General features: G+C 51.6%; 1 protein-coding gene and 1 non-coding gene across 15 annotated transcripts; both read left to right on the top strand.

Moving 5' to 3' along the window:
- Nucleotides 1–514: 514 nt before the first annotated feature.
- Nucleotides 515–574, top strand: LOC112209318 (U7 small nuclear RNA). Its single transcript, XR_002944061.1, has one exon. It is a non-coding gene; the product is annotated as a U7 small nuclear RNA (small nuclear RNA).
- A 9,525-nt stretch (nt 575–10,099) lies between these two features.
- SHROOM1 (shroom family member 1) lies at nt 10,100–19,566 on the top strand. Of its 14 annotated transcripts, XM_054684571.2 has the most exons (12): nt 10,100–10,384; nt 10,895–11,140; nt 13,428–13,460; nt 13,779–13,839; nt 14,110–14,246; nt 15,535–16,554; nt 16,644–16,699; nt 16,896–17,102; nt 17,298–17,867; nt 17,953–18,094; nt 18,195–18,467; nt 18,589–19,566. In XM_054684571.2, the coding sequence occupies exons 6-12, from the start codon at nt 15,577–15,579 to the stop codon at nt 18,919–18,921; spliced, it is 2,559 nt and encodes an 852-aa protein (XP_054540546.1). In that variant the 5' UTR covers nt 10,100–10,384; nt 10,895–11,140; nt 13,428–13,460; nt 13,779–13,839; nt 14,110–14,246; nt 15,535–15,576; the 3' UTR covers nt 18,922–19,566. The 14 variants fall into 14 exon arrangements, with proteins under 14 accessions (XP_054540546.1, XP_054540545.1, XP_054540547.1 ...); XM_054684570.2 differs by lacking the exon at nt 13,428–13,460; XM_063811518.1 differs by lacking the exons at nt 10,100–10,384; nt 10,895–11,140 and adding an exon at nt 11,454–12,514.
- The last annotated feature ends 5,357 nt before the right edge of the window (nt 19,567–24,923 follow it).

The raw sequence follows: 24,923 nt of genomic DNA, 5'->3' as shown, positions 1-24,923 counted from the left end.
AAAGAAGAAAAAGAAAAGAATGGGGTCCAAATGAACTCTCTTGAAAGTCCTTGCTTCCATTCATGGCAGCACCTCCCTAGACCTCTCATTGCTGTGCCCAAGTGAGTGACCAAAGCAATCTGCTCTGAAAAGAAAGCAGCCTCTTAGGGTATGGCAAGTCACATCTTTTTGTCAAAACCACCAAGAGGAGAGAGTGATATAGGAAGTGTGGTGACCTGAAGGAAATGACTGGCCCAGGGTCTAATGTTTTTTTAGAAGTTGGTTCAAGGAGGGTGGACCACTTGAGGTCAGGAGTTTGGGACCAACATGGTGAAACCTTGTCTCTACCAAAAGTACAAAAAATTAGCCAGGCATGGTGACTCATGCCTGTAATCCCAGCCACTTGGAAGCCTGAGGCAGGAGAATCACTTGAATCCAGTAAGCGGAGGTTGCCGTGAGCTGAGATTTCGCCACTGCACTCCAGGCTGGGCAACAGGGCAAGACTCTGTCTCAAAAAAAAAAAAAAGTTGGTTCCCAGTGTTACAGCTCTTAGAATTTGTCTAGCAGGCTTTCTGGTTTTTGCCAGAAAGCCCCAAAAAAGTTAAACAAAAAAGTCAGTTCCCCAAGTGAGGGCTGACAATGAGTCTGCTCATGGACAGAGCCATCAGGCCCTGGCTGATGCCAGGGCAGAGAGGGGCTGTCAGCAATGGCTCTTGGTGGAAGGAGTACTGCTGATTTCCTTTCTGGCTCCTAGGACATGTGTTCACTGCCTCTTACCTTAAGTATGGGCCAACTGGTACATGAACACTCAATAATTGCTTGCTAATTAAATAAGTCCTTTTATTCAATTTAATCACTTCCCTAGGAGGGCCATTTGGTGCCTTAAATGCTGTTTGCATGGACTCTCCCACTCCCATACCCCCCACCAACACACATACGGGGCCTGGAGGCCAAGGCCATTCTTGGCATGTTGCTATCAACTGTGAACTCACAGAATAGAGGAATGACACAGCTGTTCACATGAAGTCAGGTCTCCCACATTCATTTTATTCAACAAACTCTGAGATTACTTCTGAGCCTGGTACTGCCAGGCATAGTCCTTTCCGTCAAAGCACTCACTATAGGTCTAGTGAGGCAGACAGACAACTAAATGACCACATACTCTCCAATGCAGTATTATGTAGGGCTGGGAACAACGAACTCTACCTGGGGATATCAAAGAAGGCTTCACTGATGAGGTGATACTTGGCTCAGGGGTCATGTAACTCAGCATCATGATGGGTTCTTATCAGGGACATTTGCTAGTGGGGAAAGGAAGAAAAAAGGAAACGTCAGGACACACCCAGTCCCCTGTTGGGGTAACTATGGGATGGACGCCTATGTCTCCTCCCTGGCCTGACTTCAGCTTAGTCTTTTTGCCTATGCTGTCGAGCGAAGAAAAGGTAGAATCAAGGTCAACCCTCCTTAGTACAGCAAGAGGAAAAAGCAACCAATCTCCACATTTTCTTGCCTTTGTTTTGTTTATCAAGGGAAATCTTGTTCTCATTTTTATGGCAAATGTTTATGACTTTGAACCAGGAACTTGCCTGCCTTGTATTTCTCTTGCACTGCTTTATCCTGTTTCCTGAGTTGCTAGTTTTGAGATTGTGTAAGCGTTGTTAGAGGATTTCCAGCAACATCAAAGGGCAGAGACACTGCCTCCCCTGAACCCTGGGGCAGCTATGGAAATCTCTCTTGCCCTCTTTGCTAGTAGTTGCTTTTCCCAGGGAAAGGGCAGCTCTCAACACCCAAATCTCAACAGGCTGGATTTTCCTCTTGCCTGGCAGTATGAAAAAGGTGTCTTGGCTCCACATTAGAAACTTCTTCGTTTCAAACAATAGCAAGCAGCTCTGCCTGACTCATTCAAAAAAGGAATGTATTGGGAGGAGACCTAGTGGTTCACAGAATTGACTAGAAGGCTGGAGAACCAGGCTGTGAAAATAAACAAGAACAAAGGAGCCTGCGCAGCAAGAGCAGGGGACAGGCCGGGATTGCTACTGTCCTTGCGCCTCCTGACTCGTGATCATTTCTCACCTGTCCCAGTGTCTCTCTTTTACTCGCGTAAGAGTCCCAGCTTCTGGAAGAAGCATCAAATTGATTAAGTCCAGGTCTCAGGCCTGTACAGTGACTGGGCTGGCTTTCAAAGCAGGAGGGGGAGTTCTGTCTCCCCAAGACTTACACAATATGAACAAAGCGTTTACAGCCCTGTTTGCCGGAATGGTGAGTGAAGCTTAGGAGAGAAACTACCAGCAGCATGAGCAACACCTACGGGAGACCCCAGGTGGATAAACCAGTCCTTAGAGAGAAAATTGGGACTGGGGTTTAGTTGAGATTGTATTTCTCAGGAGAAACTCAAGTGAGGAATAATGATAACTAACATCACTTGTTGGTGGCCCACTGTGAGCCTGGCACTACTCTATGTGATCAAATCTCCTTTAATCTTTATCTGGCAGGTATGTAGTATCCTTGTTTTACACATGAGGAAATGGAGGCTCAGGAAGGTGGGGACATCTCCAGGTTCATAGAGCTACTGGTATTCAAACTGAAGTCACCATACTTTGAAACTCACACTCTTTCCTACTTCACTGATTTTCTATCTCTGGGATACACCAAATTGAAGAACACCTTTCTCTCCCTGTTTCATTTTGAGAAATCAAGGGTGGGCAATGAGCCTGTCTATAAATCTGTCTCTGCCATTCCTAGGCAGTTGCTGTCAGTTGCCCTTTGCCCCATAATTCATTTGGTGTCATCCAGTTAAGAGACACATTCCCCTTTCATCTTGCTAGGTGATTTGCTAGGAAAGTCAAAAGTAACTTGCTATGTTGTTTTTTGTTTTGTCTTTTACTTTTCTTGCTGCTTCCCTTGAAGTAGAAAAAGCTGCTAACTAGGACCTAAGGACCCTGCCAGGGGTAAATGTGACCACAAACACAGTGCCCAGACTGTGATGAATGCTGGGCATACCCCCGGGTTTTAGAACAAAGTGTCCTCTATGTGAGTAACTGACCAGATACACCACAGTTAAATCAGGAAAGTTTTCTAGGTGAATGTTTAGGGCATGCATTCTCAGTCTCCTGAGCCACCAGCCAAAATTCATCCACATGCACATAGCATGCTGTGACCTAATTCTGTACCAAGTCCATCACGCAGCTTCTGTGTGCAGCTTGGGGTCCAGAGCTCACAAATTGGATTTTTCTTCCATTGAATATTCTGGGTGACTCCTCAGCAAGCAGAAATCTGGGAGGTTTAGCTCAAACAGAATGACAGTTTTAGGAGAGGGGCTTTTTAGAGACTATCTCATCCCATTTTATGATCTGGACACAAGAGAGACAGTCTGGCCATTCCTGGGCCTGAGGAGGCTGTTGCCTTCTCTAAGCAATGCTTTTGGGGCCGAGTTCAGAGCCTGAGATAGTTTCTTTTCTTGAAAACCAAAATGAACCTTAGGGGACCAGAAGAGCAAAGTGGAAAAGCTTATTTGCCCACACCTATCTGTCCGGGGCCCACTGAAGTTGGCAGAGAAGAAGAAGCCTGTATCCATCTTTTTCATGAATCCTCTTTCGTCCAAGGATGTGTGAGTAACATCTGAATGAAGACCACAAGGATGGAATGGTTTCAGGCCTGGGGCTGGGGGCCAGGCTGGAGTAGAAAAGTCAAGTCATTCTGACCAAAGCAAACAGAGGCTGGGTGTCACCCAATGTCTGCAGGGAAAAGGTGACATATGTGTACTTAATGGGGACGTGACAGCCCAGCACTCCTTTCCAGGAAGTGCTGATCTGAAAGGGAATCTGGTTCAATCTCTGGAACAGTCAGCCCTCACCCAGCCTCACCAAGAGGCCCTGCCTGTCAGGTGTCCCCACCGGGGAAGGCAATCTTCATTCTCCCTGCACTTTCTTCTTGTGCACTTTCTACTTTCCTATAAAGCCCTATCTTTAGACAACTGTGGTGAATTCAGTGCATAATTGGAAAGCAAACAAACTTACCCCAGAAGAACATTTACAGTTTAGGTAGACATTTGTGTATAAGCAATAATTCACGCTTTGTTGAATTTCTAAAAATAAACAACATGATTTTGTTGAAAGGTTTGTGACCTCTAATATACTTTAACCAGTACATTACCATCTCTGAATTATTGAGACAGCTATGTAGCCCAGCGATGTAGCTGCTGCCTCAAAGAAAGATATCTGGGCTGGGTGTGGGGGCTCACACCTGTAATCCCAGCACTTTGGGAGGCCGAGGCCGGCGGATCACGAGGTCAGGAGATTTGAGACCGTCCTGGCTAACATGGTGAAACCCCATCTCTACTAAAAATACAAAAAATAAGCCGGGCGTGGTGGCAGGCGCCTGTAGTCCCAGGAGAATGGCGTGGACCCGGGAGGCGGAGCTTGCAGTGAGCCAAGATTGCGCCACTGCACTCCAGCCTGGGCGACAGAGCAAGACTCCATCTCAAAAAAAAAAAAAAAACAAACAAAACCACATCTGTTGCTTCACCTATGAACTACAGATCCACTGTTAAACCACACACAAAATCAAAGGACACAAACTTGGAAAAATATTTGCCACATATAGGAAAAAGTGTTAATCGCCTTAATATATAAAGAGGTTTTTTTTGTTTTGTTTTTTTGAGACAGGGTCTCACTCTGTCACTCAGGATGGAATGCAGTGGCACAATCATGTCTAACTGCAGCCTCAACCTCCTGGGCTCAGGTGATCCTCCCGCCTCAGCTCCCTGGAGTAGCTGGAACTACATGCATGTGCTACCATGGCCAACTAATGTTTGAATCTTTTGTAGAGACAGGCTGGTCTCCAACTCCTGGGCTCAAGCAATCTGCCCACCTCGGCCTCCCAAAATGCTACTAGGATTATAGGCATGAGCCACTGTGCCCAGCCCTAAAGAGGTCTTACAAATCAATGAGACCAATAATCTAATAGAAAAATGAGCAAAGAAAATTGACAGATCCCAGATCACATACAAATGGCTTTAAAATACACAAAATGGTGTGTAGTCTAATTTATAATATATGCAATATAAATTAAGACAGATATTATTTTTACCTTTCAGATTTCAGAGATCCAAAAGTTTGATAATGCACTAGGCATGGTGGCATGTGCCTGCAGTGGCAGGCTGCTTGCAGGGGACAGGCCCAGGAGCTGTTGGCCACAGCACTCATTCTGCAGAAGGGAAACTTGAGGCCCCAGAGGGCAGGGGTTGGTCCCACAGAGACTGGTGGGCAAAGGGGATCACCCCAAGTCTCAATGGCACTGGGAACACTTACACACTCTGACCTGCACTAAGGCTGCCAGGATGGTCCATGGCACTTTAAAAGCTAAAAAGGCCAAGCACAGTGGTGTGCACCTGTAGTCCCAGCTACTGGGGAGGCGGAGGCAGGAGGATTACTTGAGCCTGGGAGTTCAAATCCAGCCTGGGCAACACAGCAAGACCCCGTCTAAAAAAAGTTTGATAATGCACTGTGTTAGTGAGTGTATTAATGCGATCCCACACTGCTGTAAATAAATACCTGAGACTAGGTAATTAACAAAGAAAAGAGGTTTAATTGGCTCACGGTTCTGCAGGCTGTACAGGAAATGCAGACTCTCACTTCTGAGGAGGCCTCAGGAAACTTACAATCATGGTGGAAGGCAAAGGGGAAGCAGGTACCTTTTACATGGCCAGAGCAGAAGCAAGAGAGGGGGAGGGGTGGGTGCCACATACTTTTAAATGACCAGATCTCATGAGAACTCACTCACTATCATGACCAACAGGGATAGTGCTAAACCATTCATGATGAAACTGCCCCCATGATCCAATTGCCTCCCACTAGGACCCACCTCCAATATTGAGGATTACAACTGAACATGAGATTTGGGTGGGGACACAGATCTAAACCGTCTCAGTGCGCTTGTATACATTTTTTATGGGACTGTAAATTGGTATAGCCTCTTTGTAAGTGTGATTTGACAATATCAATCAAAATAGAAAATTCATGTACCCTGTTACAGTTGTCTATTACCATGTAACAAACTACCCCCAAACTTAGTAGTTTGCACTTTTATAATTATTGTGCTCATGTTTTTGAGGGTCAGAAATTCAGGAAGAGCTAGGCTGCGGAATTCTTCTCTGATCAGTATGGTGTCAGCGGGGGTGGCTGACACTGCAGGATTCGCTTCCAAGATGGCTTGGTTACTTGCCTGTCCAATGCCTAAGTGCTCCTTGGCCTCTCTTTTCCCTCTCCACATGCTATCTCATACTCCTGGGCTTCTCCATATGGCTTGTATTTCTCATAGCTTAGTGGTCTCAGAGTAGTAGCACTACCAAGAGGCAAGAAGTGGAAGCTACCAGGCCAGTTAAAGGCTATGTCCAGAACTAGCCCAACATACCTTCTGCTACATTCTGTTGGTCAAAACAGTTACTGTCACCCCTAAGCTCATGATCCAAGGGGATGGAGAAATAGACCTCACCTCTTCTGGGTAGAGTAGTGGTAAAGTCACATTGTAGAAAAGCTTGGGAGGTGGAAAATTTTTTCATGATTGTCTTTGTAAAGTACAATCTACTACCTACACTTTAACCCACCAATTCATCTTTTAGAAATTTATCCTGTAAGTGGACTTACAAATGTGAACAAAAATAAATGAACAAGGGTATTTGTTACTAAAATAGTAATAGCAAAAGACTGGATTAATCTAAATGTCCAATAATAGGGTTATTTAACCCAATTTATTTGTGCCCATGCAATGCATAGCTATGTGCCTGTCTTAAAAAACAAACAAACAAACAAACAAGAAAACCTATGTACTTACTTTGAATAAACTCTAAGATATACTTTCAAATGAAAAAAATAAAGGTGAAGGCTGGGCACGGCGGCTCATGCCTGTAATCCCAGCACTTTGGGAGGCCGAGGTAGGTGGATCACCTGAGGTCGGGGGTTCAGACCAGCCTGGGCAACACGGTGAAACCCCATCTCTACTAAAAATACAAAAATTAGCCAGATGTGGTGGCACACCCCTGTAATTCCAGCTACTTGGAAGGCTGAGACGTGAGACTCACTTGATCCCAGGAGGCGGAAGTTGCAGTGAGCTGAGATCACCCCACTGCACTCCAGCCTGGGTGACAGAGTGAGACTCTTACTCAAAAAAAAAAAAAATTTTCTTTTTGGTAGAGACTGGGTCTCACTGCATTGCTCAGTCTGGTCTCGAATTCCTGGCCTCAAGTGATCTTCCCACCTCAGCTTCCCAAAGTGCTGGGATTACAGGTGTGAGCCACTACACCCAGCTCCATCTCTACTGAAAAAAAAAAAAAAGTACTTACAGAAAGAAATGTTTCTATAAGTCCTTTACAATAAACCCCTGGAAATCATATATGAAACTAAGCCCTCATATGTGTTGGACTGTTGGGGACACACAGAGATGGGGAAGTCCTGTTTGGAGTCTCACTGCTGCTACTGTTTCATCTTTCCCGCTCGCTTGCGAGTTCTGCTCAATCTGAAGTCCAAATCCTGCTCTCCTAGGAAGGCTGCATTGATATCCACAACATACAGTTCTTTACACTGCTCATGTTTACATGACAGCATGGCCTTTGGAACCAGACATTAGGGGGTTAAGTATTGCCTCTACTGCTTATTAGCTGCTACCTGACCTTGACAAAATAATGTCTCTAAGTCCCAGCTTTCTCACTTGTAAAATGGGGTTATACTGATACCTACTTCTGAGGAGTAAGAGGGCTAAAAAGATACATAGAACACTTAGCACAGTGCTTGGCACTAAAGAAGTGGTCATTAGTATTCCACTCATAGTCACATCACATTAACCATATCCAACAAAGAGAGTGGGCATCAAAGCAAGAAACCACAGGGACTTGTGAGGTGGGCAGTTGCTTTGCTTTGGTGTCATCAGTTCAGATTACAAGTGCCAAACTATGTGGAGTGGAGGCCCACCACCTCCCCACCTATCAGCTCCTTGATATAGGGCCTGGCCAGGAACAGCAAGGTCTGTGGCTCTAATCCCAGCTAAACACAGCCATCTAAGGGTCTCTTCAAAAGAACTCCCCCAGGCCTGAGAAAGTATTGAGATACTGAAGGGTGCAGACACCTCTCTTTATGTATTGGAAGCATATGTGCACGTTTCCACCCTCTCCATGCACACTCACCCCCCAACCACCATCACTAAGGGAGACTCCAGCTTTGTGGCAGTTTCTTCCCCCTTCTCCTCTCCAAGATTCTCTGTGCTTTTGTAATAATGAGATAGGAAGTGTCAGTGCCCCCTAGCCAAAGACCACCACGAGCATACCTGTAGTTGAACAAGTTGGGTTCATTGCTTGTTGAAGTGAGAGAGGACACGTAGCATGGGAAACCACGTGGCATCTCAGGAAGAGAGCATTAGAAAGGACTTAGAGGATCTGGGTTTGGGTTAGTGCTTTTCAAGAGGGTTAAAGAAGCAGAACTTTCCTTTGTGCTGGATGCTGTCAAGAAGCAAGAGTAATTCTATGATTGGGTATATTAATAAATCTTATCTAGAAAGAGGAATGATTAGAGTGAGGCTAAAGCTGCAATTGGTAAAGAAGCAGCAGGTACTCACATTAGCTAGGACAGCAGGCACTCATTAGCTAGGTCATTTTTGTGACTTGGACAAGGTTCATGCTTTTGTATGTGTTAGACATGATTAGAGTGCTGTTGTTTTTGTCTTGATCCATCATTGTTAAAGAACGGCCCTGTCTCACATTGATGCCCTGTGAAATGGCTTATGTCCAATGGGACAACAGTAAGGCCTTGCTGTGAATGTCAGGTCAAATTCTGGCAACACCAAGGTCCAGCTGGGCCTTTCAGATGTTAGGGGTTACTTTTCTCTTTCTCAGAACAGAAGAGGTTAAGAGAGACGTGGGTAGGCGGGATTTCAGTTTTCTGGGGACTTAGGCAGAGAGTTGCTTAGTGTGTGCAAGAGGTGAGCAGTAGGTGGGTGGAGTGGGTTAATAAGAATCGCTCTGGACTGCATCCTCATGGTCCCTAGCAGAGAGTTGCTTAGTGTGTGCAAGAGGTGAGTGGTAGGTGGGTGGAGTGGGTTAATAGAATTGTTCTGGACACTGTGTCCCCATAGTTTTCAAGAAATATAAGTAAAAAACATAACCTTTTTTTTTTTTTTTGAGACAGAATCTCACTCTGTTGCCCAGGCTGGAATGAAGTAGCGTGATCTCGGCAGACTGCAGCCTATGCCTCCTCGGTTCAAGCGATTCTTGTGCCTAGGCCTTCCAAGTAGCTGGGACTACAGGTGCGTGCCACCACGTCCAGCTATTTTTTTTTTGTATTTTTGTAGAGACAGGGCTTCGCCATGTTGCCGAGGCTGGTCTCGAACTCCTGAGCTCAAGCAATCTGCCCACCTTGGCCTCCCAAAGTGCTGCGATTACAGGCATGAGCCACCGCCCCAGCCAACATGAGCAATTAAAAATTTTTTTGTTGTTGTTTGCTGGGCTGTCTTTCTTCTATTTTGATGCTGCTGTGAGACTCTGTGGATCAGGGTCTTAAAAATATTAAAAGTCTTTCAGGCTGGGTGCAGTAGCTCATGCCTGTAATCCAGCACTTTGGGAGGCCAAGGTGGGTGGATCACCTGAGGTCACGAGTTTGAGACCAGCCTGGCCAACATGGCGAACCCCGTCTTTACTAAAAATACAAAAATTAGCTGGGTGTGGTGCCCGGTGCCTGTAATCCCAGCTACTCGGGAGGCTGAGGCAGGGAAAATTGCTTGAACCCAGGAGGCGCAGGTTTCAGTGAGCAGAGATCGGGCCACTGCACTCCAGCCTGGGCGACAGAGGGAGACTCTGTCTCAAAAAAGCAAAACAAACAACAAAAGTCTTTCAAAGCCGAAAGGTTCTTAGGCACTGTCTTAAAGCCTAGAGCTCCAGCTGAAGCTGGTGCCTGAGTCCAGATGGTGTTGAAGAAGGAGCAGGGCCCAGCGGGCACCACTCTCAGAAGTCGGGCTCAGGTGTCTCCTGCCTCCGAACCCAAGAAGACAGAGTTCCTCAGGCTCCCAGTGTCCCTAGGAAGTGGCAACCTTGACTCTTGGCCAGAGTTCAGAGTCCTGGTTATTAACACCAATAAACCTTTATTTGCCAGGGATACTACCATGGGAGGACACAGCCCCTGAGCCCAGCCCTGTTGATCCTGTGGGAGGGGGAGGGCAGCGGAGGACAAAGGCAGAGACCTGAGAGCCGGAGAGGCTCATCAAAGGGCCCCCAGCCCCTCTCAGGAACGGAGCATTTCTTGGCAGAGTGGTATTCATAGGACAGAGTTTGGAAAGTCGGGGCAGGGGAGCCTGAGGACACAGCAAGGAGAGCTCAGTGGCAGGTGCAGGCAGAGCGTTCTTTGGAAAATGGAGATCCTGGAAGGTGAGGGCCTCGAGCGCCAGCGTCCAGCCTTAGTGGGTATGCATATGTCCAGCTCCCTAAGGACACACTCAGGACAGCTAAGGTGCACACAAGTCCAGGGGCTTCCCCGTGCTCCGCCCCCCTCTCCCCCACCCCGGTAGCAGGCTGGAGGGCCCAGACCATGCTGGGTAGTGGGAGAAATGGAAAGAAATGGGACAGGGAACAGGAGACAAGAGCCCATGGTGGGAGTCAAAGAGCTGGAAGAGTTTTGGAAATGAGGGTCTGGGGGTAGAGTTGATCAAGGGCCGAGTTACTCAGCGGGATAGGTGGGAGGCACGAGGCCCTGGCAGCTCTGTTTTCTTGGCCGGGCTTGGGGAGGAAAGCGGGTAGCCGTCAGGCGCCTAAGGGCCCTCCCTGGACCTCCCCACCGAGGGAGGTGTCAGGCCCCCAGGGACCCGGCCCCCGAGCATCACGGACGCGCTGGAGGCCGGTGGGCGGTCGCCGTAGTCGCCCTCCCACCACCTCGCTCAGGTTTCTCCGGCCTGGGGCAAGAGGCCTGTGGCCCGCGCGGGAACGCACTGTCCACCCTCAGACCTGGGACTGGGCCGGCGCGCGGACGCTACCAAGAGGCTGCGGCTCCCGCCCCCGCGGCCGGACGTGGCGCCTCCCCTGCGGCCGCGGCCGGAGCCTGGAGGTGGGGTCGGAGTCAGAGCCCGGGGCTCTGATGTCACCGCGCGGCTGCGAAGGCCCAGGAGCGCGTCTCGGCGGGAGCCTCAGGTACGCGGCGGGGGCGGGGGAGCGGGAAGCGGGCGGCTGGGTCCACTTCCCCCGGGAGGCCGGCGGGGCTGCGGGCGGCGAGGCGGTGGTCGCGGGGCAGCCCGGGCATCGTTCGGCCGGGACGTGTCTGGCTCGGCGCCGCGTCAGGTTGCGCCAGTGGAGTCGGACCCCAGCGCGCCTCTCCCAGCTGCAGAGCTGCGGGGCGGAGAGGCGGCCCACTCTAAGCTGGCGGCGCGGCTCAGGGGCGCGGCTGGGCGCGCCGCGTGTGGCCCGGGGGCGCCGTGTGTGGCGCCGGCGCGCAGCGAGGTCTCACTCCGCCACCCTCCGCTCCTGCCCTTTGTCGCCAAGCATCTGGAGAAGCCGGGTCCTTCCCTCCCGGGCTCGCGCTGTCCCCTGCGCGCGATCCTTCCCCGACGGTGAACCCAACGGGAAAGGCCCAGAACTGCGCGGGGCTGCGGCCATCTGCTCTCGAGCCGCTCCGCGTGTCTCTGCCGCCCCCTGCGGCCGCCGGAGCCTGCGCCTCTCTCCCTCCCGTGCCTCGGCTCCCAGAGATTGAACCCCAGGTAACCGGGTCTGTCCACGCCCGCGGCCGCCTCTCCCCGGGTGTCGCCAGCTTCCTGCATTTCCTGTGCATGGCACGGAGCTCGGGTCTCCAGAGACTCTGCATCTGGGGTGCAGCGACCGATGAGCCCGTAAACCAGTCGCACACTCGGAGCGTGGATGCTGCGTGGGGTGCGCTGTCAGCGCGGACAGGCTGGGAGAACGGGGGACGCTGGGGACAGGGAGAGCCGGTGAACTTCCCAGAACGTTCGCCTAGCCAGACCCAGCTGCGGGTACTGGGTTTGAGACGTGGTCCAGTACCCAGGAACTCAGTCTGACAGGGAGACAGCGCCTACACAGTGAGCCCAGTACTGAGGGAAGACCCGCTGGGAGGGGCGGCCTGGATAGCCCCTCCACAGAGAGGTCAGATGTGAGGTGGCCTTGAGGGAGGTATGATGTAAATCCTGATCATTCGTTGTATTTGAGGCTGTCCGTTCTCCTGTGCCTCCTCGGTCGCCTTACCTGGATCTGTTCCCATTGCCTTGGTGTGATTTTATCCACCGGAAACTGTCTTCAGCTATTTCCCCAGTAACCTCTAACTAAAAACCTGGGTCTTGCCTGGTCTACCCTCCCCTGCTGAACTCCAGAGCCACATCCCAACTGCTGCCTGACTTGTCACAGACACCATGAAGCCCAGACTGAAGGAGCACTGGCCCCCTTGACAATTCCTCAGCCCCAGCTCCTCCTTTCAGACTGGTGCCTCCACCTGCCAGACCCCTAGCTTTGAAGGCCAATCTCATCTTCGTCTCCTTCCTCTCTGGCTCCTTCATTCAGGTGACAAGTATACATCAAATGCCCAGCCCAACTCCCCCTCCCAGGACTCCAATCTGGTGTCTTTCTAGCGGGGAGTCTAGGTTGCTCCCTCTGCTCTGGAGAGGCTTGGCAAAATGCCTGCAGAGCTCCTTGAGCTCCACCTCTGAACTCCCTTTCAGCAGCCGGCACAGGCATAGCAGCCCAGCCCACAGGTGCCACTGCCACTGAGGCAGGGACCCCTAAGGTAGGGCTACCCCCAGCCACAGGGGCTGGCTGGACTGCAAGAGGCTCCCTGCAGCCAGACAAGTATGAAAATGCCTTGTTGTTTTGTGCTGAGGCCCCCCAAAACACACCAAAGCAGCTGGGCCCTCTTGGCATGGTAGGTTCTGCAAAGCACCCACTGTGAGGAGCCTGCGTGAACATCAACCTGATAGGGCCACCAGTGCAAAAGCATCTTCAACAAGTTACAGTCAATAAGGAAACACATGTGTAGACACATTTTTATTGCCCATTCAAGCTGTTTTTATTTGCTGAATTCAGAATCCTTTAACATAGTAACTCACAAATAAGATAGATTTTCATAGATTTTCAAGACCTCTTTTGAGGAAACATCTTGTATTTGGTGATCCCCATCTGTAGCTGCAGCAAGCCAAAATGGGCAGGATGGGTGACATGAGCTAGTGCTCCCAAGCTGGACTCAGAAAGAGTAGGAAGAGAAAGGGCTAATGTCTGAGCAGTCGGGTGGGCTTCCTAGATGAGGTGACTGTCCTCCCAGGAGCTGCTACTCAGAGTAGTTTCTTGTCCTCCTAAAGTTTAGAGTGGAAATACTTTGCAAAAGAGGTCCCCAACCCTAAGTGTGAGGGCTAAGCTCCTGGGCTTAGTAGGCATATACAAATGCCCCCAGGTGGGTGACATCAAGATGTTCTGGTCCTAGGTCTGCTGAGAGCCTCTCCTGGGAATGTTGTAGGTACTGCCTTTCCCTTTTAGGAAACACCATATCCTCCTACCACTAACCCCCATCCTTGCCCTAACCAGCAATCTGTAACATCCTGGGCCTCAGGGACGTGGGTGGAGGGTGACTCTGAGCTCCAGATAGTGTCTAGGAGGCTCAAATAAGCCTGCTTTTTGGTCCTCACCCTAGCCATGGGCCACCCTACTCTGCACTCCCTACCAAGCAGCTCAGAGAATGGAGGCCAGCGCCCAAAAGTCTCCATAGTTCATAGGGAGCCCCAAACCTCAACACTGCCCTTTCCCAAGCCTCAAAATTTCTCTTACCCTGACGCAGGCACACCCACTCAACTCTTACCCTTGATCCCCCTCCCAGGACCAGAAGGGATTGATTTCTGGTGAGTCCTGCCCCAAGCTGTGCTTGCCTGCTCTGTTCGTACCTAATATTGCATGAGGAACCTGGCCAGTGTCTATGGTGGCAAGTGCTTCACCCATTCTGTCCTCTTCCCCAGAAAAGACTAATAGGGAGGGAAGAAGCGTGTGCAGAAGCTAAGGAACTCTCTTCCTTCTCTACCAAGGCCACCCCTACATCTACTCCCTGCAAATCTGTTATTTCCCTTGACATTCAGCAAATATTTGGGGTTTTGTTTTGTTTTGTTTTGAGACAGAGCCTCACTTTGTCGCCAGGCTGGAGTGCAGTGGCGCGATCTCAGCTCACTACAACTTCCGCCTCCCGGGTTCAAGCGATTCTTCTGCCTCAGCCTCCCAAGTAGCTGGGACTACAGGCGCGTGCCACCACGCCCAGGTAATTTTTGGTATTTTTAGTAGAGATGGGGTTTCACGATGTTGGCCAGGATGCTCTTGATCTCTTTACCTAGTGATCCGCCCACCTCGGCCTCCCAAAGTGCTGGGATTACAGGCGTGAGCCACTGCACCCGGCCCAAATATTTAACATTGACTGTACACCAGGGACTCTGCTGGGCACTGAGAGTGCAGCAATGAGGAAGAGCAGGGCCCATTCTCAGGAAGCTCAGGGGTGGGAATGGGAGGAGGGAATCAGAAGCAAGCCAACAGGGACAGTGTGGGGTGGAGGTCAGCTCAGCACACTGTAGGAGTCCCAAAAAGTGAGGAGACCTCTAAGCTGAGTCCTACAGGAGAAGCAAGAATAGAAGCAGGGCAAAGATGGGGGTCGGCCCATCATTCCTAGACGAAAAGCAGAGTTTGAGAAGTGGGGACCAGATTATTTTGGAATCTGCCAATAGTGTATGGGGAGGTAGGGGTGACTTTCCCATAGTGGAGTGTGGGCTTCCTTGGAGGATTCAGGCTGTTGGGGAACAGGAGGGATGGTAAACTGCCTTTCAGCAGGGCTTGCTTCTAGGAAATTGATTCTGGCTTCAGTGAGCGTGGAGGCAGGCCTGGATTCCAGGCAGGCTTCTGCCACGTCCCAGCTGTGTGGCCCTGGACAAATCATTTCCCTCTCAGAACCTCATTGTCCTCGTCTGTAAAATGCAGACAGCAGTTGCAACGATCAAAATAAATATTTATATAAAGCACCTGGAACATAACAGGCACAGAGGGAGGGAGGAAGGCTGTGAAGCTGCCTCTGCCCCTTGCCCTGGGTCTTCCCCCACCCCTCCTTTCTTAGCTCCCCTGAGGTCACAAGAGTGTTCTTGACCATTGTTTATCACGGAAAGATCACATGGAGAAGCGAACAGAACGGCCAGGAAGCAGCCTGGGTGGAACAGGGTTGGGGAGGAAAGGAACATGGGTACATTCTCAGCGTTCCAGGAGGTCTCAGGGTAAAGGCTGCTTGTGTGGGCAAGGGGAGCCTGGCAGGGAATGAGCTGGTCCCAATTCCTTCCCCTGAGCTGGGCCCTCAACCTTCAGAGGTGCTCCCTGGCACTGGTCCTACTTCCTCTGCCACCTCTGATCCCAAGGTGACTCTGCCAAAATCTGGGGGATGCCAGCGCTTGTGACGGTGTGACCAGGGAGGGGAAGTGTAAGTGTCTGGCCGTCCGTGGTGGCGGGGCCAGCAGGCTGTCCCAGCCCTCACCCGGAGCTCCTCACCCGGCACCACATCTGTGTTTTCCCAGGACCCACGCAGCCACCCAGCCTCAGCACTCATCTGCGCAGCCATGGAGGCCCTGGGACCTGGGGGCGACCGCGCCTCCCCGGCCTCGTCCACTAGCGGCCTGGACCTGTGGCATCTGTCCATGCGCGCGGACTCGGCCTACAGCTCTTTCTCCGCAGCCTCCGGCGGCCCCGAGCCGCGCACGCAGTCGCCGGGGACAGACCTCCTTCCTTACCTAGACTGGGACTACGTGCGTGTGGTTTGGGGCGGCCCGGGCCCCGCCCCGCCCGACGCTGCCCTTTGCACATCCCCGCGGCCCCGGCCCGCGGTTGCAGCCCGCAGTGGGCCGCAGCCAACAGAGGTCCCGGGGACCCCGGGGCCACTGAACAGGCAGGCCACCCCGCTGCTGTACGCGCTGGCGGCCGAGGCGGAGGCCGCGGCGCAGGCTGCCGAGCCGCCCAGCCCGCCGGCCTCGAGGGCCGCCTACCGCCAGCGGCTTCAGGGCGCGCAGCGGCGAGTGCTTCGGGAGACGTCGTTCCAGCGCAAGGAGCTCCGCATGAGCCTGCCCGCCCGTCTGCGGCCCACTGTCCCAGCGCGGCCCCCGGCGACTCACCCGCGCTCCGCCTCGCTCAGCCACCCGGGCGGGGAGGGGGAGCCGGCGCGCTCCCGGGCTCCCGCGCCAGGAACTGCCGGCCGGGGTCCCCTCGCCAGCCAGCAGCGGAAGTGGTGCTTCTCAGAGCCAGGAAAGCTGGATCGTGTGGGTCGGGGCGGTGGGCCGGCGGGGGAATGCCTGGGTGAGGCCTGCTCCAGCTCTGGCCTCCCTGGGCCCGAGCCCTTGGAGTTCCAGCATCCGGCGCTGGCTAAGTTTGAAGATCACCAGGTCGGATGGCTGCCCGAGACGCAACCCCAAGGCTCCATGAACCTGGACTCCGGGTCCTTGAAGCTCGGTGATGCCTTCAGGCCCGCCAGTCGGAGTCGGAGCGCTTCAGGCGAAGTCTTGGGTTCCTGGGGAGGATCAGGAGGGACCATACCCATTGTCCAGGTATGGAAGTCAGGAGATGCAGGCTGGTGAGGGGAGCATCTGGGAAACAAAACTTGAGCCACATTTCAGTCGACTGTTCACCCTTCCAGGCTGTTCCCCAAGGAGCAGAAACCCCCAGACCATTGTTTCAGACCAAACTTTCCAGGTGAGAGACACGGACCACTCTGGACCAAGTTGGGGGGAAGCAGCTTGCATAGCTTTTGCCCCAAAAATGAAAGGGCTTCCTACCTACCCTCAGTCTGAGCCTTCTGGTTATTTTGCAAATACCCTACTGTCTCCCTGGTGCAACACCAAGAGCTTCCTTCCTTTCACTGTGGTCACTATGGGGTCCCTGCCTCCAGGTTCTTGCCTCAGAAAGAGGCTGCGGTGATGTATCCTGCAGAGTTACCCCAGAGCAGCCCTGCCGACGGTGAACAGAGGGTCTCAGAGACCTGCATTGTGCCTGCCTGGCTCCCCTCCCTTCCTGATGAAGTGTTCCTAGAAGAGGCCCCACTGGTCAGAATGAGATCACCACCAGACCCCCATGCCTCCCAGGGGCCCCCAGCCAGGTAATTCCCTCTTGCTTCCAAGCATCGTGAGGCACCCCCTGACACACACATCTACAAAACGCTAGAGGGGTGGGAATGCTCTCCTAGCTGGAGCCTGGGATTCCAGGTGATGGGGGTAGGGACAGATGGCCCTTGGAGGCCACCATTTGTTTGTGGCTGGAGCTTTTTCTGATTCAGTGTCTTTTCTGCTTCCAGTGTCCATGCCTCTGACCAGCCGTATGGAACTGGCTTAGGCCAAAGAACTGGCCAGGTTACAGTCCCCACAGAGTACCCGCTCCATGAGTGTCCAGGAACTGCAGGGGCAGATGACTGCTGGCAGGGGGTGAATGGTTCTGTAGGTATTTCCAGGCCCACAAGCCACACCCCCACTGGGACTGCAAATGATAACATCCCAACTATTGACCCCACTGGACTGACCACCAATCCCCCCACAGCTGCAGAGAGTGACCTCCTCAAACCTCTCCCAGCTGATGCCTTGGAACTTTCAGGCAATGATACTCCAGGTCCCTCTCACAATACTGCCCTAGCCAGGGGCACTGGCCAGCCTGGTTCCAGGCCCACATGGCCTAGTCAGTGCCTCGAGGAGCTGGTTCAGGAGCTGGCCAGATTAGATCCCTCTCTATGTGACCCTCTTGCTTCCCAGCCCAGCCCAGAGCCACCCCTGGGCCTGCTGGATGGACTGATTCCTTTAGCAGAGGTCCGGGCTGCAATGTGGCCTGCCTGTGGGGAGGCTGGAGAGGAGGCTGCCAGTACTTTCGAGCCAGGGTGAGTGAGGTGTACTAGGGATTCTGGACACTGAGCCCCTGAAGTTGGGGACAGGAAACCCAGGGAGCTCTGGTTTTGTTCCCAGGTCCTATCAGTTCAGCTTCACCCAGCTCCTGCCAGCTCCTCAGGAGGAGACAAGGCTTGAAAACCCTGCCACCCACCCAGTGCTTGACCAGCCATGTGGGCAGGGGCTCCCTGCACCAAACAACAGCATCCAGGGCAAGAAAGTGAGTGGAGAAGGGCTGGTGGAGGCTGGGGGTGGGTAGGAGTCCAGAGCCTGGGCAGGGAAGTCATGAGCCTGGCCCCAGCCTTGAGCCTTCCCTGTAGGTGGAGCTGGCTGCCCGCCTCCAAAAGATGCTTCAGGACCTTCACACGGAGCAGGAGCGGCTGCAGGGGGAGGCACAAGCGTGGGCCAGGCGCCAAGCGGCTCTGGAGGCTGCAGTGCGCCAGGCCTGTGCCCCTCAGGAGCTGGAGCGGTTCAGCCGGTTCATGGCCGACCTAGAGCGCGTGCTTGGCCTTCTGCTGCTGCTGGGCAGTCGCCTGGCGCGCGTGCGCCGCGCCCTGGCCCGGGCGGCCTCAGACAGCGACCCTGATGAGCAGGTAAAAGGGGTTCAGGTTGCAAGCGAGTAGGGCGGTGAGGGGCCTGCTGTCTCCGGCTGGAACCATTCCGGGAGCGGCGGCGCCCTCACCCGGCTCACGGCGCCTCTTCCTGCGGCTCAAGGCCTCCCTGCTGCAGCGACTCCGGCTCCTGCAGCGGCAGGAGGAGGACGCCAAGGAGCTGAAGGAGCACGTAGCGCGGCGCGAGCGGGCCGTGCGGGAGGTGCTGGTGCGAGCACTACCGGTGGAGGAGCTGCGCGTCTATTGCGCCCTGTTGGCGGGCAAGGCCGCCGTCCTGGCCCAGCAGCGCAACCTGGACGAGCGCATCCGCCTCCTTCAGGACCAACTGGACGCCATCAGGGACGACCTTGGCCATCATGCCCCGTCTCCCAGCCCGGCGCGGCCCCCAGGGACCTGTCCTCCAGTTCAGCCGCCCTTCCCTCTTCTCCTTACATAGTTATAGGTGGAGAGGGTGGGGTGCACCGCCCCTATCTCTCACCCACGTAAGTGGGGTGATGCTGATTTAGTCTCTGCTTTTCCCTTGAGGGATTGGGGAGGACCCAGTCCAGGCCTTTCTAAGATACTCCTCCAGCCGGGCGCGGTGGCTCACGCCTGTAATCCCAGCACTTTGGGAGGCCGAGGCGGGCGGATCACAAGGTCAGGAGATCGAGACCATCCTGGCTAACACGGTGAAACCCCGTCTCTACTAAAAATATAAAAAATTAGCCGGGCGTGGTGGCGGGCGCCTGTATTGCCAGCTACTCGGGAGGCTGAGGCAGGAGAATGGCGTGAACCTGGGAGGTGGAGCTTGCAGTGAGTGGAGATCGCGCCACTGCACTCCAGCCTGGGCGACAGAGCAAGACTCCGTCTCAAAAAAAAAAAAAAAAAAAAGATACTTCTCCAAAGTGTTCTCATGTGGCCTCACCCAGGTCTCGTGGATTATTTGGTAATTAATTTATGGATCTTAAAAACTGCAGTATTCCCCCATTTTGTGATGAGAGTGTGGGGCTGGCAGGGGTTGGTTGGAGGGAGGAGAGAAGACAGAGGAGCACTTAAGGTGCAAAGCAGCCTATTTTTTCTTCAATAAAAATTGTTAAGAGAAGTGTGTGTGTCATCTGCAGCACAGCTGTGGGAGGAGTGAGAGGGGTCTTGTTTACACAGTCACCAGCCCTGGCTGACTAGAGCAGAAGAGGGATTTGCTGGCAGAATATCAGTCAACCCTGCCAATGTCTAGTTAGTCTGGAGAACCTGGCTTGAAAACAGGAGGGACCAGGGGAATACTGCGCTTTCAACTCCACTGTCACCAGTATTTCCTAACTGTTCCAGTGACTGTGTCACAGCCACAAAGGCCTAGGTCTGATTGGCTGAGTCCGGATTCTGTAGCTGGTTTCTAGCCAACATCCCAGCTTCAGTAGAGAAGTAGGAGTCCTGTCTCCTTTCAAGACTCAAGCTACTGAAATGGGCTCAGATGCTGTGCTGCCTAAATGCCCTGACAAATATTCAGAATACTTGGACATCTGGGGACATTCATTCCAAGACCCAGAAAGCACTTTCTTCTTCCAGTTATGTTATCAACACTGTTTATCCTCCTCTCCTTCAGAGATACCACTGGGTTAGCCAGGCCTGAGGCGGGCAGTCGAGGGTGGGAGCTGAAGGTGAGGGGTGGGAGACCTCAAGACCCTCCATGCTGGGACTAAGGACCTGGAGACATAGCAGTGGTTGTAATCTGAGGGTGGGCCATGGTTGGGCGTGGGCAGTTGGGGGCTGGAGTGGTATGACACATAGGACTCCTCAACTTGTGTATCCACCCCATGTATATAGAATCAAAGTTAGGTTCTCAGATATACACATTGAAATCTGCTTCAGCCTTTGTAGCTGCAAATGCTGGGGCCAACAATATTGTTCCACAAATATTCAGTGTATTTTTGGAAGTTGGGCACATTAAAAGGCATGTTTATGTGCATTTATAGCCAACTGACCCCCAAGTGAGAAATCTGTGCTCCTGGGCTTGTTTTCTGATGCGTATTGTCACCAAGTGCAACTGGTTGGGAATTTTAAATGGTTGTATTCATACCAAAAGCGTTTGTTATAACAGTTGTGCTATTGAGCACAGAACAATGCTCACATTATGCCTTTTTATAAAAAACATATGGGGCTCCTGCTGAGGCCTTTGCGGGTTCTAACATTATGCTTTGCTTTGCCCCTTTGAACACAGTGGGCAGGGCCTCTGCTCCAAGGTCTTTAGCCTAGTAAACACACCCAGAGACATGTTCTGGATGGAAGCTACTAATTTCTGCGTTTTGCCCTGTATGCACCCTACTGCATTATTCCGTTGTGGTATTCTTAGAAACACAGCTACTTGGGAGGCTGAGGTGGGAGGATCACTTGAGTCTGGGAGGTGAAGGTTGCAGTCAGCCGAGACCGCGCCCATACACTCCACCACTTCAGCCTGGGTGACAGAGTGAGACCCCTGTCTCAAAAACAAAAACAAAAAAAAAAAAAAAAAAAAAAAGGAGAGAAAAAAGAAAAAAAGAAACACAGCTAACATGTCCATTCAGCCAATGGGAATTGTGTATTTCAAACAAAGCATCCCCAGTCCGGCTGGGCGTGGGGAGCACAGGGGTAGGAGTAGGGGCATCTTCCATCTTCCCATTAAACTGGACGTTGGTTGTGCGCTGGGTTTTTCCGTGGGGAAATAAATATGAGGCTTTTGTGCTCGTCCTTGCCAGATCAGAAGAATCCCAAAAATAAGGCCACACCTCCTGCAATGGACCTGCTATCTTCCCTCGGTCTTCTTGCCCCAGTTTTCTCCCTTCCATATCGTTATTTCTCCAGAGGGCAAGAATGAGCTCACCACATTTGTTCCGTATCAGCACCGCAGACTTCAAGACTTTGCGGGGACCAGAAGCCCGGTGAACTGACCCTTCAGGATACTGCCAGCAGAGGGCGCTGTCCTCATGGTGAAAGCTGGTACCTACGCTTCGCCATTCGCAGCTTCTCCAGCTTACCAGGCCCTCTGGGCCAGCCACAGGGACTTTGACTTGCCCTGCTGAGCAGTTAGGCCCGAAAGCTGGAGCTGAGCCTTTTGCTTCTTTCAGAAAGAAACTGACCAGCCAGGCAGGGAAAGGCTGGCTGTCTTTGCCACTGGGCCTTTGTTGGAAAGTTGCTGGCCAATGAGAAGTGGGAGAGAGGGCAGTCGGGGGGAGGGGTGTGGGGGGATTTAAACGGTACACTGATTAAATCATATCCTCCTAATACGGATTTGATCAGTGCACTTTTTGATTTCGAACATAAGTATCAAAACAACAACAACAAAAAAAAAAACAAAAAAGCCTTGCGTAGTCTCCCAGGGTGAGAAAGCGGGTTGCATGGGTCCCTATAGGGGTTTCTGCGCCCCCATCTCCTTTAGCCGCCGGCACCCCTGCCCCATCCTCCTTCCTGGCTGCCTGCCGCGGTGCTTTCGGGCTTTTGGGGGAGCACAGGCTGCGGCTGGCATCGTTGCTGGGCAACAGGCAGCCCCGCGGCCGCCTCCCCAGCTCGCTTATTCCGCCCCCGCTGCTCCTCCTAACATGGATTTAATCAGTGTACTTTTTACCTTCAGGCTGTAAATTAGAAACGGAACAGGGAAGCCATGTTCGGCGGTACCCGAAACCGGCGCGCAGTCTGTCTTGAACATCCTGCTCGGCACAAAATTTACCCCTGAGAGCGGCTGGCGCAAACCTCAGGGCTCCTCATTGGAACAAATTGCCGTGCTGTGCATTCACATGTAAACCAGGAGCTCAGGAAATTTAGGTCCAATGTGTTTGAGGGCTGCAGAGAGAAACAGGTGAAAGGGGCATTTGGGGGCGCAGGAAGGCGGGAGGCGGCAATTGCTGAAGACCCCATAGTGTTGCTGTCAGCCTAGCTACAGCGTGGAAGGTCACAATGGACGTTTACCTGTTGTCTTTGATGTTTAAATCAGCACCCACTTCCCACGAGGAGGATTTTTTTTCTCTTTGAGGAGAGAATCTAGATCTCGATGTCTCTGCTTTCTTTTCTCTTCCCTGCAGGCACACCTGAGGCACCCCGGCCCCAGGTTGAAGTCCGGAGGTGTGGCAGTTCCAAACAGGTGAGGCGGGTTCAAGGCAAAAGGCTATCTGGAGAGCAAAAGAGAACCTAAGTATAGGCCAGGCGCCTATAAATACAGGGTGACTGTCGCCTGTAATCACAGCAGTTTGGGGGGCCGAGGCGGGCTAATTGCCTGAGCTCAGGAGTTCGAGACCAGCCTGGCCAACATGGTGAAACCCCCGTCTCTAACAAAAGATTAGCCAGGCGTGGTGGTGCACGCCTGTAATCCCAGCTGCTCGAGAAGCTGAGGCACGGAAATCGTTTCAAGCGAGAATCGCTTGAACCAGGGAGGCGGAGGTTGCAGTGAGCCGACATCCCACCATTGCACTCCAGCTCAGGTGGCTGAATAGCAGTGGTTAGGTCTGGAAGGTAGGAGTAGGAATGCTAGAGGAATGTGAGTTTAGAAAGACATTATTTCTATTTTAACTAAAGTGATATCATGTACAGAATATGCGATAATTTCCCTCTTGTGGGAATACATTTTTCCTAGTAGAGTCGATTATTACTTATGTATACAATCACCAACATGTTAAAAGAATGGTGATCATGGCAGGGCGCGGTGGCTCACGCCTGTAATCCCAGCACTTTGGGAGGCCAAAACAGGCAGATCACCTAAGATCAGGAGTTTGAGACCAGCCTGACCAACATGGCGAAACCCCATCTCTACTAAAAATTCAAAAAATTAGCCAGGCATGGTGGCACGTGCCCGTGATCTCAGCTACTTGGGAGGCTGAGGCAGGAGAATCGCTTGAAGCCGGGAGGCAGAGGTTGCAGTGAACTGAGATTGCACTACTGCACTCCAGCCTGGGTGACAGAGCGAGACTCCATCTCAAAAAAGAAAAAAAAAAAAAAAAAGAATGATCATGTAAAGCAGATCCACAAATCAGAGCTATTTGGTTTTGGGATGCAGCCATTTACCCCCTGGAACCAAGTCGGCACCCCACATTGGTGTTGCAGTTCATAAAGAGCTCTATCCACTCATTCTACGTGCTCTTCCTTCCCTCACAGCCTGTGAAATAGGTACAGGAAGCCTTTTGTCCCATAGACAGGGAAGATGGAGTTTGGGGAGCTGGGTGACTTGCCCAAAGACACTAAATGAGTAAAAAGGGCTGAGATGAGCCCACCCTGCTTCCTGCAATAGGATAGCAGACAGTGTCATGAAAAAGAGCACCAGGAGACTATTCCAGCTCTGCATTTACTAGCTGTGAGGCCTAGACAAGTAACTTATGACTTCTCTAGGCTTCAGTTTCCTCACTTTAAAATCAAGATACAAATAGTACATACCTTATAAACTTGCGATTAATACCTGCAAAGTGTTTAGAATTGTGCCTGGCACTTAATCAGCACAGGTTATACAGTATATGCATTACCCTGGATCTCCATTAGGTAAGGGAGACATGCTTAAGAATAACCTCCAACCTCCATTAAAGGATATGTAAAACTTTACTTAAAAGCTTGCTATGGATATGACTCATACCCATCTACATCAACAATTCTCCCTCATTAAAAGGCGTGATTTCATCCCTGTGACAATTCTTGTCAGCTAAATTGCCTTCACAATTATTTTCTGTTAGTGTTGAAAATACCCTTCTAACGGTGTGCCTCCTGCTAGGTGATATATGATTCTTAAAAACTTTCCCTATGCGTATGAAACTATAATTTCTTATCGGCTTACCTTATAGTTGCAGAAAGCTTTGGCCTGCAAGGAAAAGCAGTGTTTTCTAACACCTGAGCTTTAGGTATATTGATCCTAAACTCTTGCTAAATGTTTTACTTCACTTGGAAGGCTTGCAGCACACTCTTCTGAAACACATAGATTCTTCTGGCAGTTCAAATGACCCTCCTCTGATTTAAGTGTCCAATAAACATTAGTTATTGTTATTACTACTTTGCTGGTTTAAATGTTGTCTTTATCAAGGCAGGTCATACCTGTGTCTGTGACCTTTGTCTGAGGCCCTGTCTGAGTCAGGTGTCTCTTTTACCATGGAAAATCTCTAGTATTTTATTCTGTTTTCTAGACTGTCAGCTACTCCAATTGCTATAATTGTGTCTCCCACAATTTTTCGGCGAGGCAGAATATTTAATTTGCATTTTAAAATAATTTATGCAGAGTTCCAGGCAAGGAAGGTGGGAAGGTCACATCAGGGCCCACATTTATCTACAGTTCGCCATTACGATATCCATGTGTGGTTGACTCCTTTACTTTGCAGAGCAATCCAACTTCTTTCAATAACAGAATGCTTGAAAGAGGCAGAAGAATGAAGGAAAAGAAATTAGATAAAAAGAAAAGAAAAATACAATAGCAAAAACTGTAGAATTTTTAAGGGAAGTACATCACCACTCAAGCAGAAA

The sequence above is a fragment of the Pan troglodytes genome, chromosome 4 (genome assembly GCF_028858775.2).
Source record: "Pan troglodytes isolate AG18354 chromosome 4, NHGRI_mPanTro3-v2.0_pri, whole genome shotgun sequence".
In the NCBI taxonomy this organism is placed as follows: domain Eukaryota; kingdom Metazoa; phylum Chordata; class Mammalia; order Primates; family Hominidae; genus Pan; species Pan troglodytes.
The sequence above is the reverse complement of the archived record's forward strand: the minus strand, read 5'-3'. Positions and strand labels throughout refer to the sequence as shown.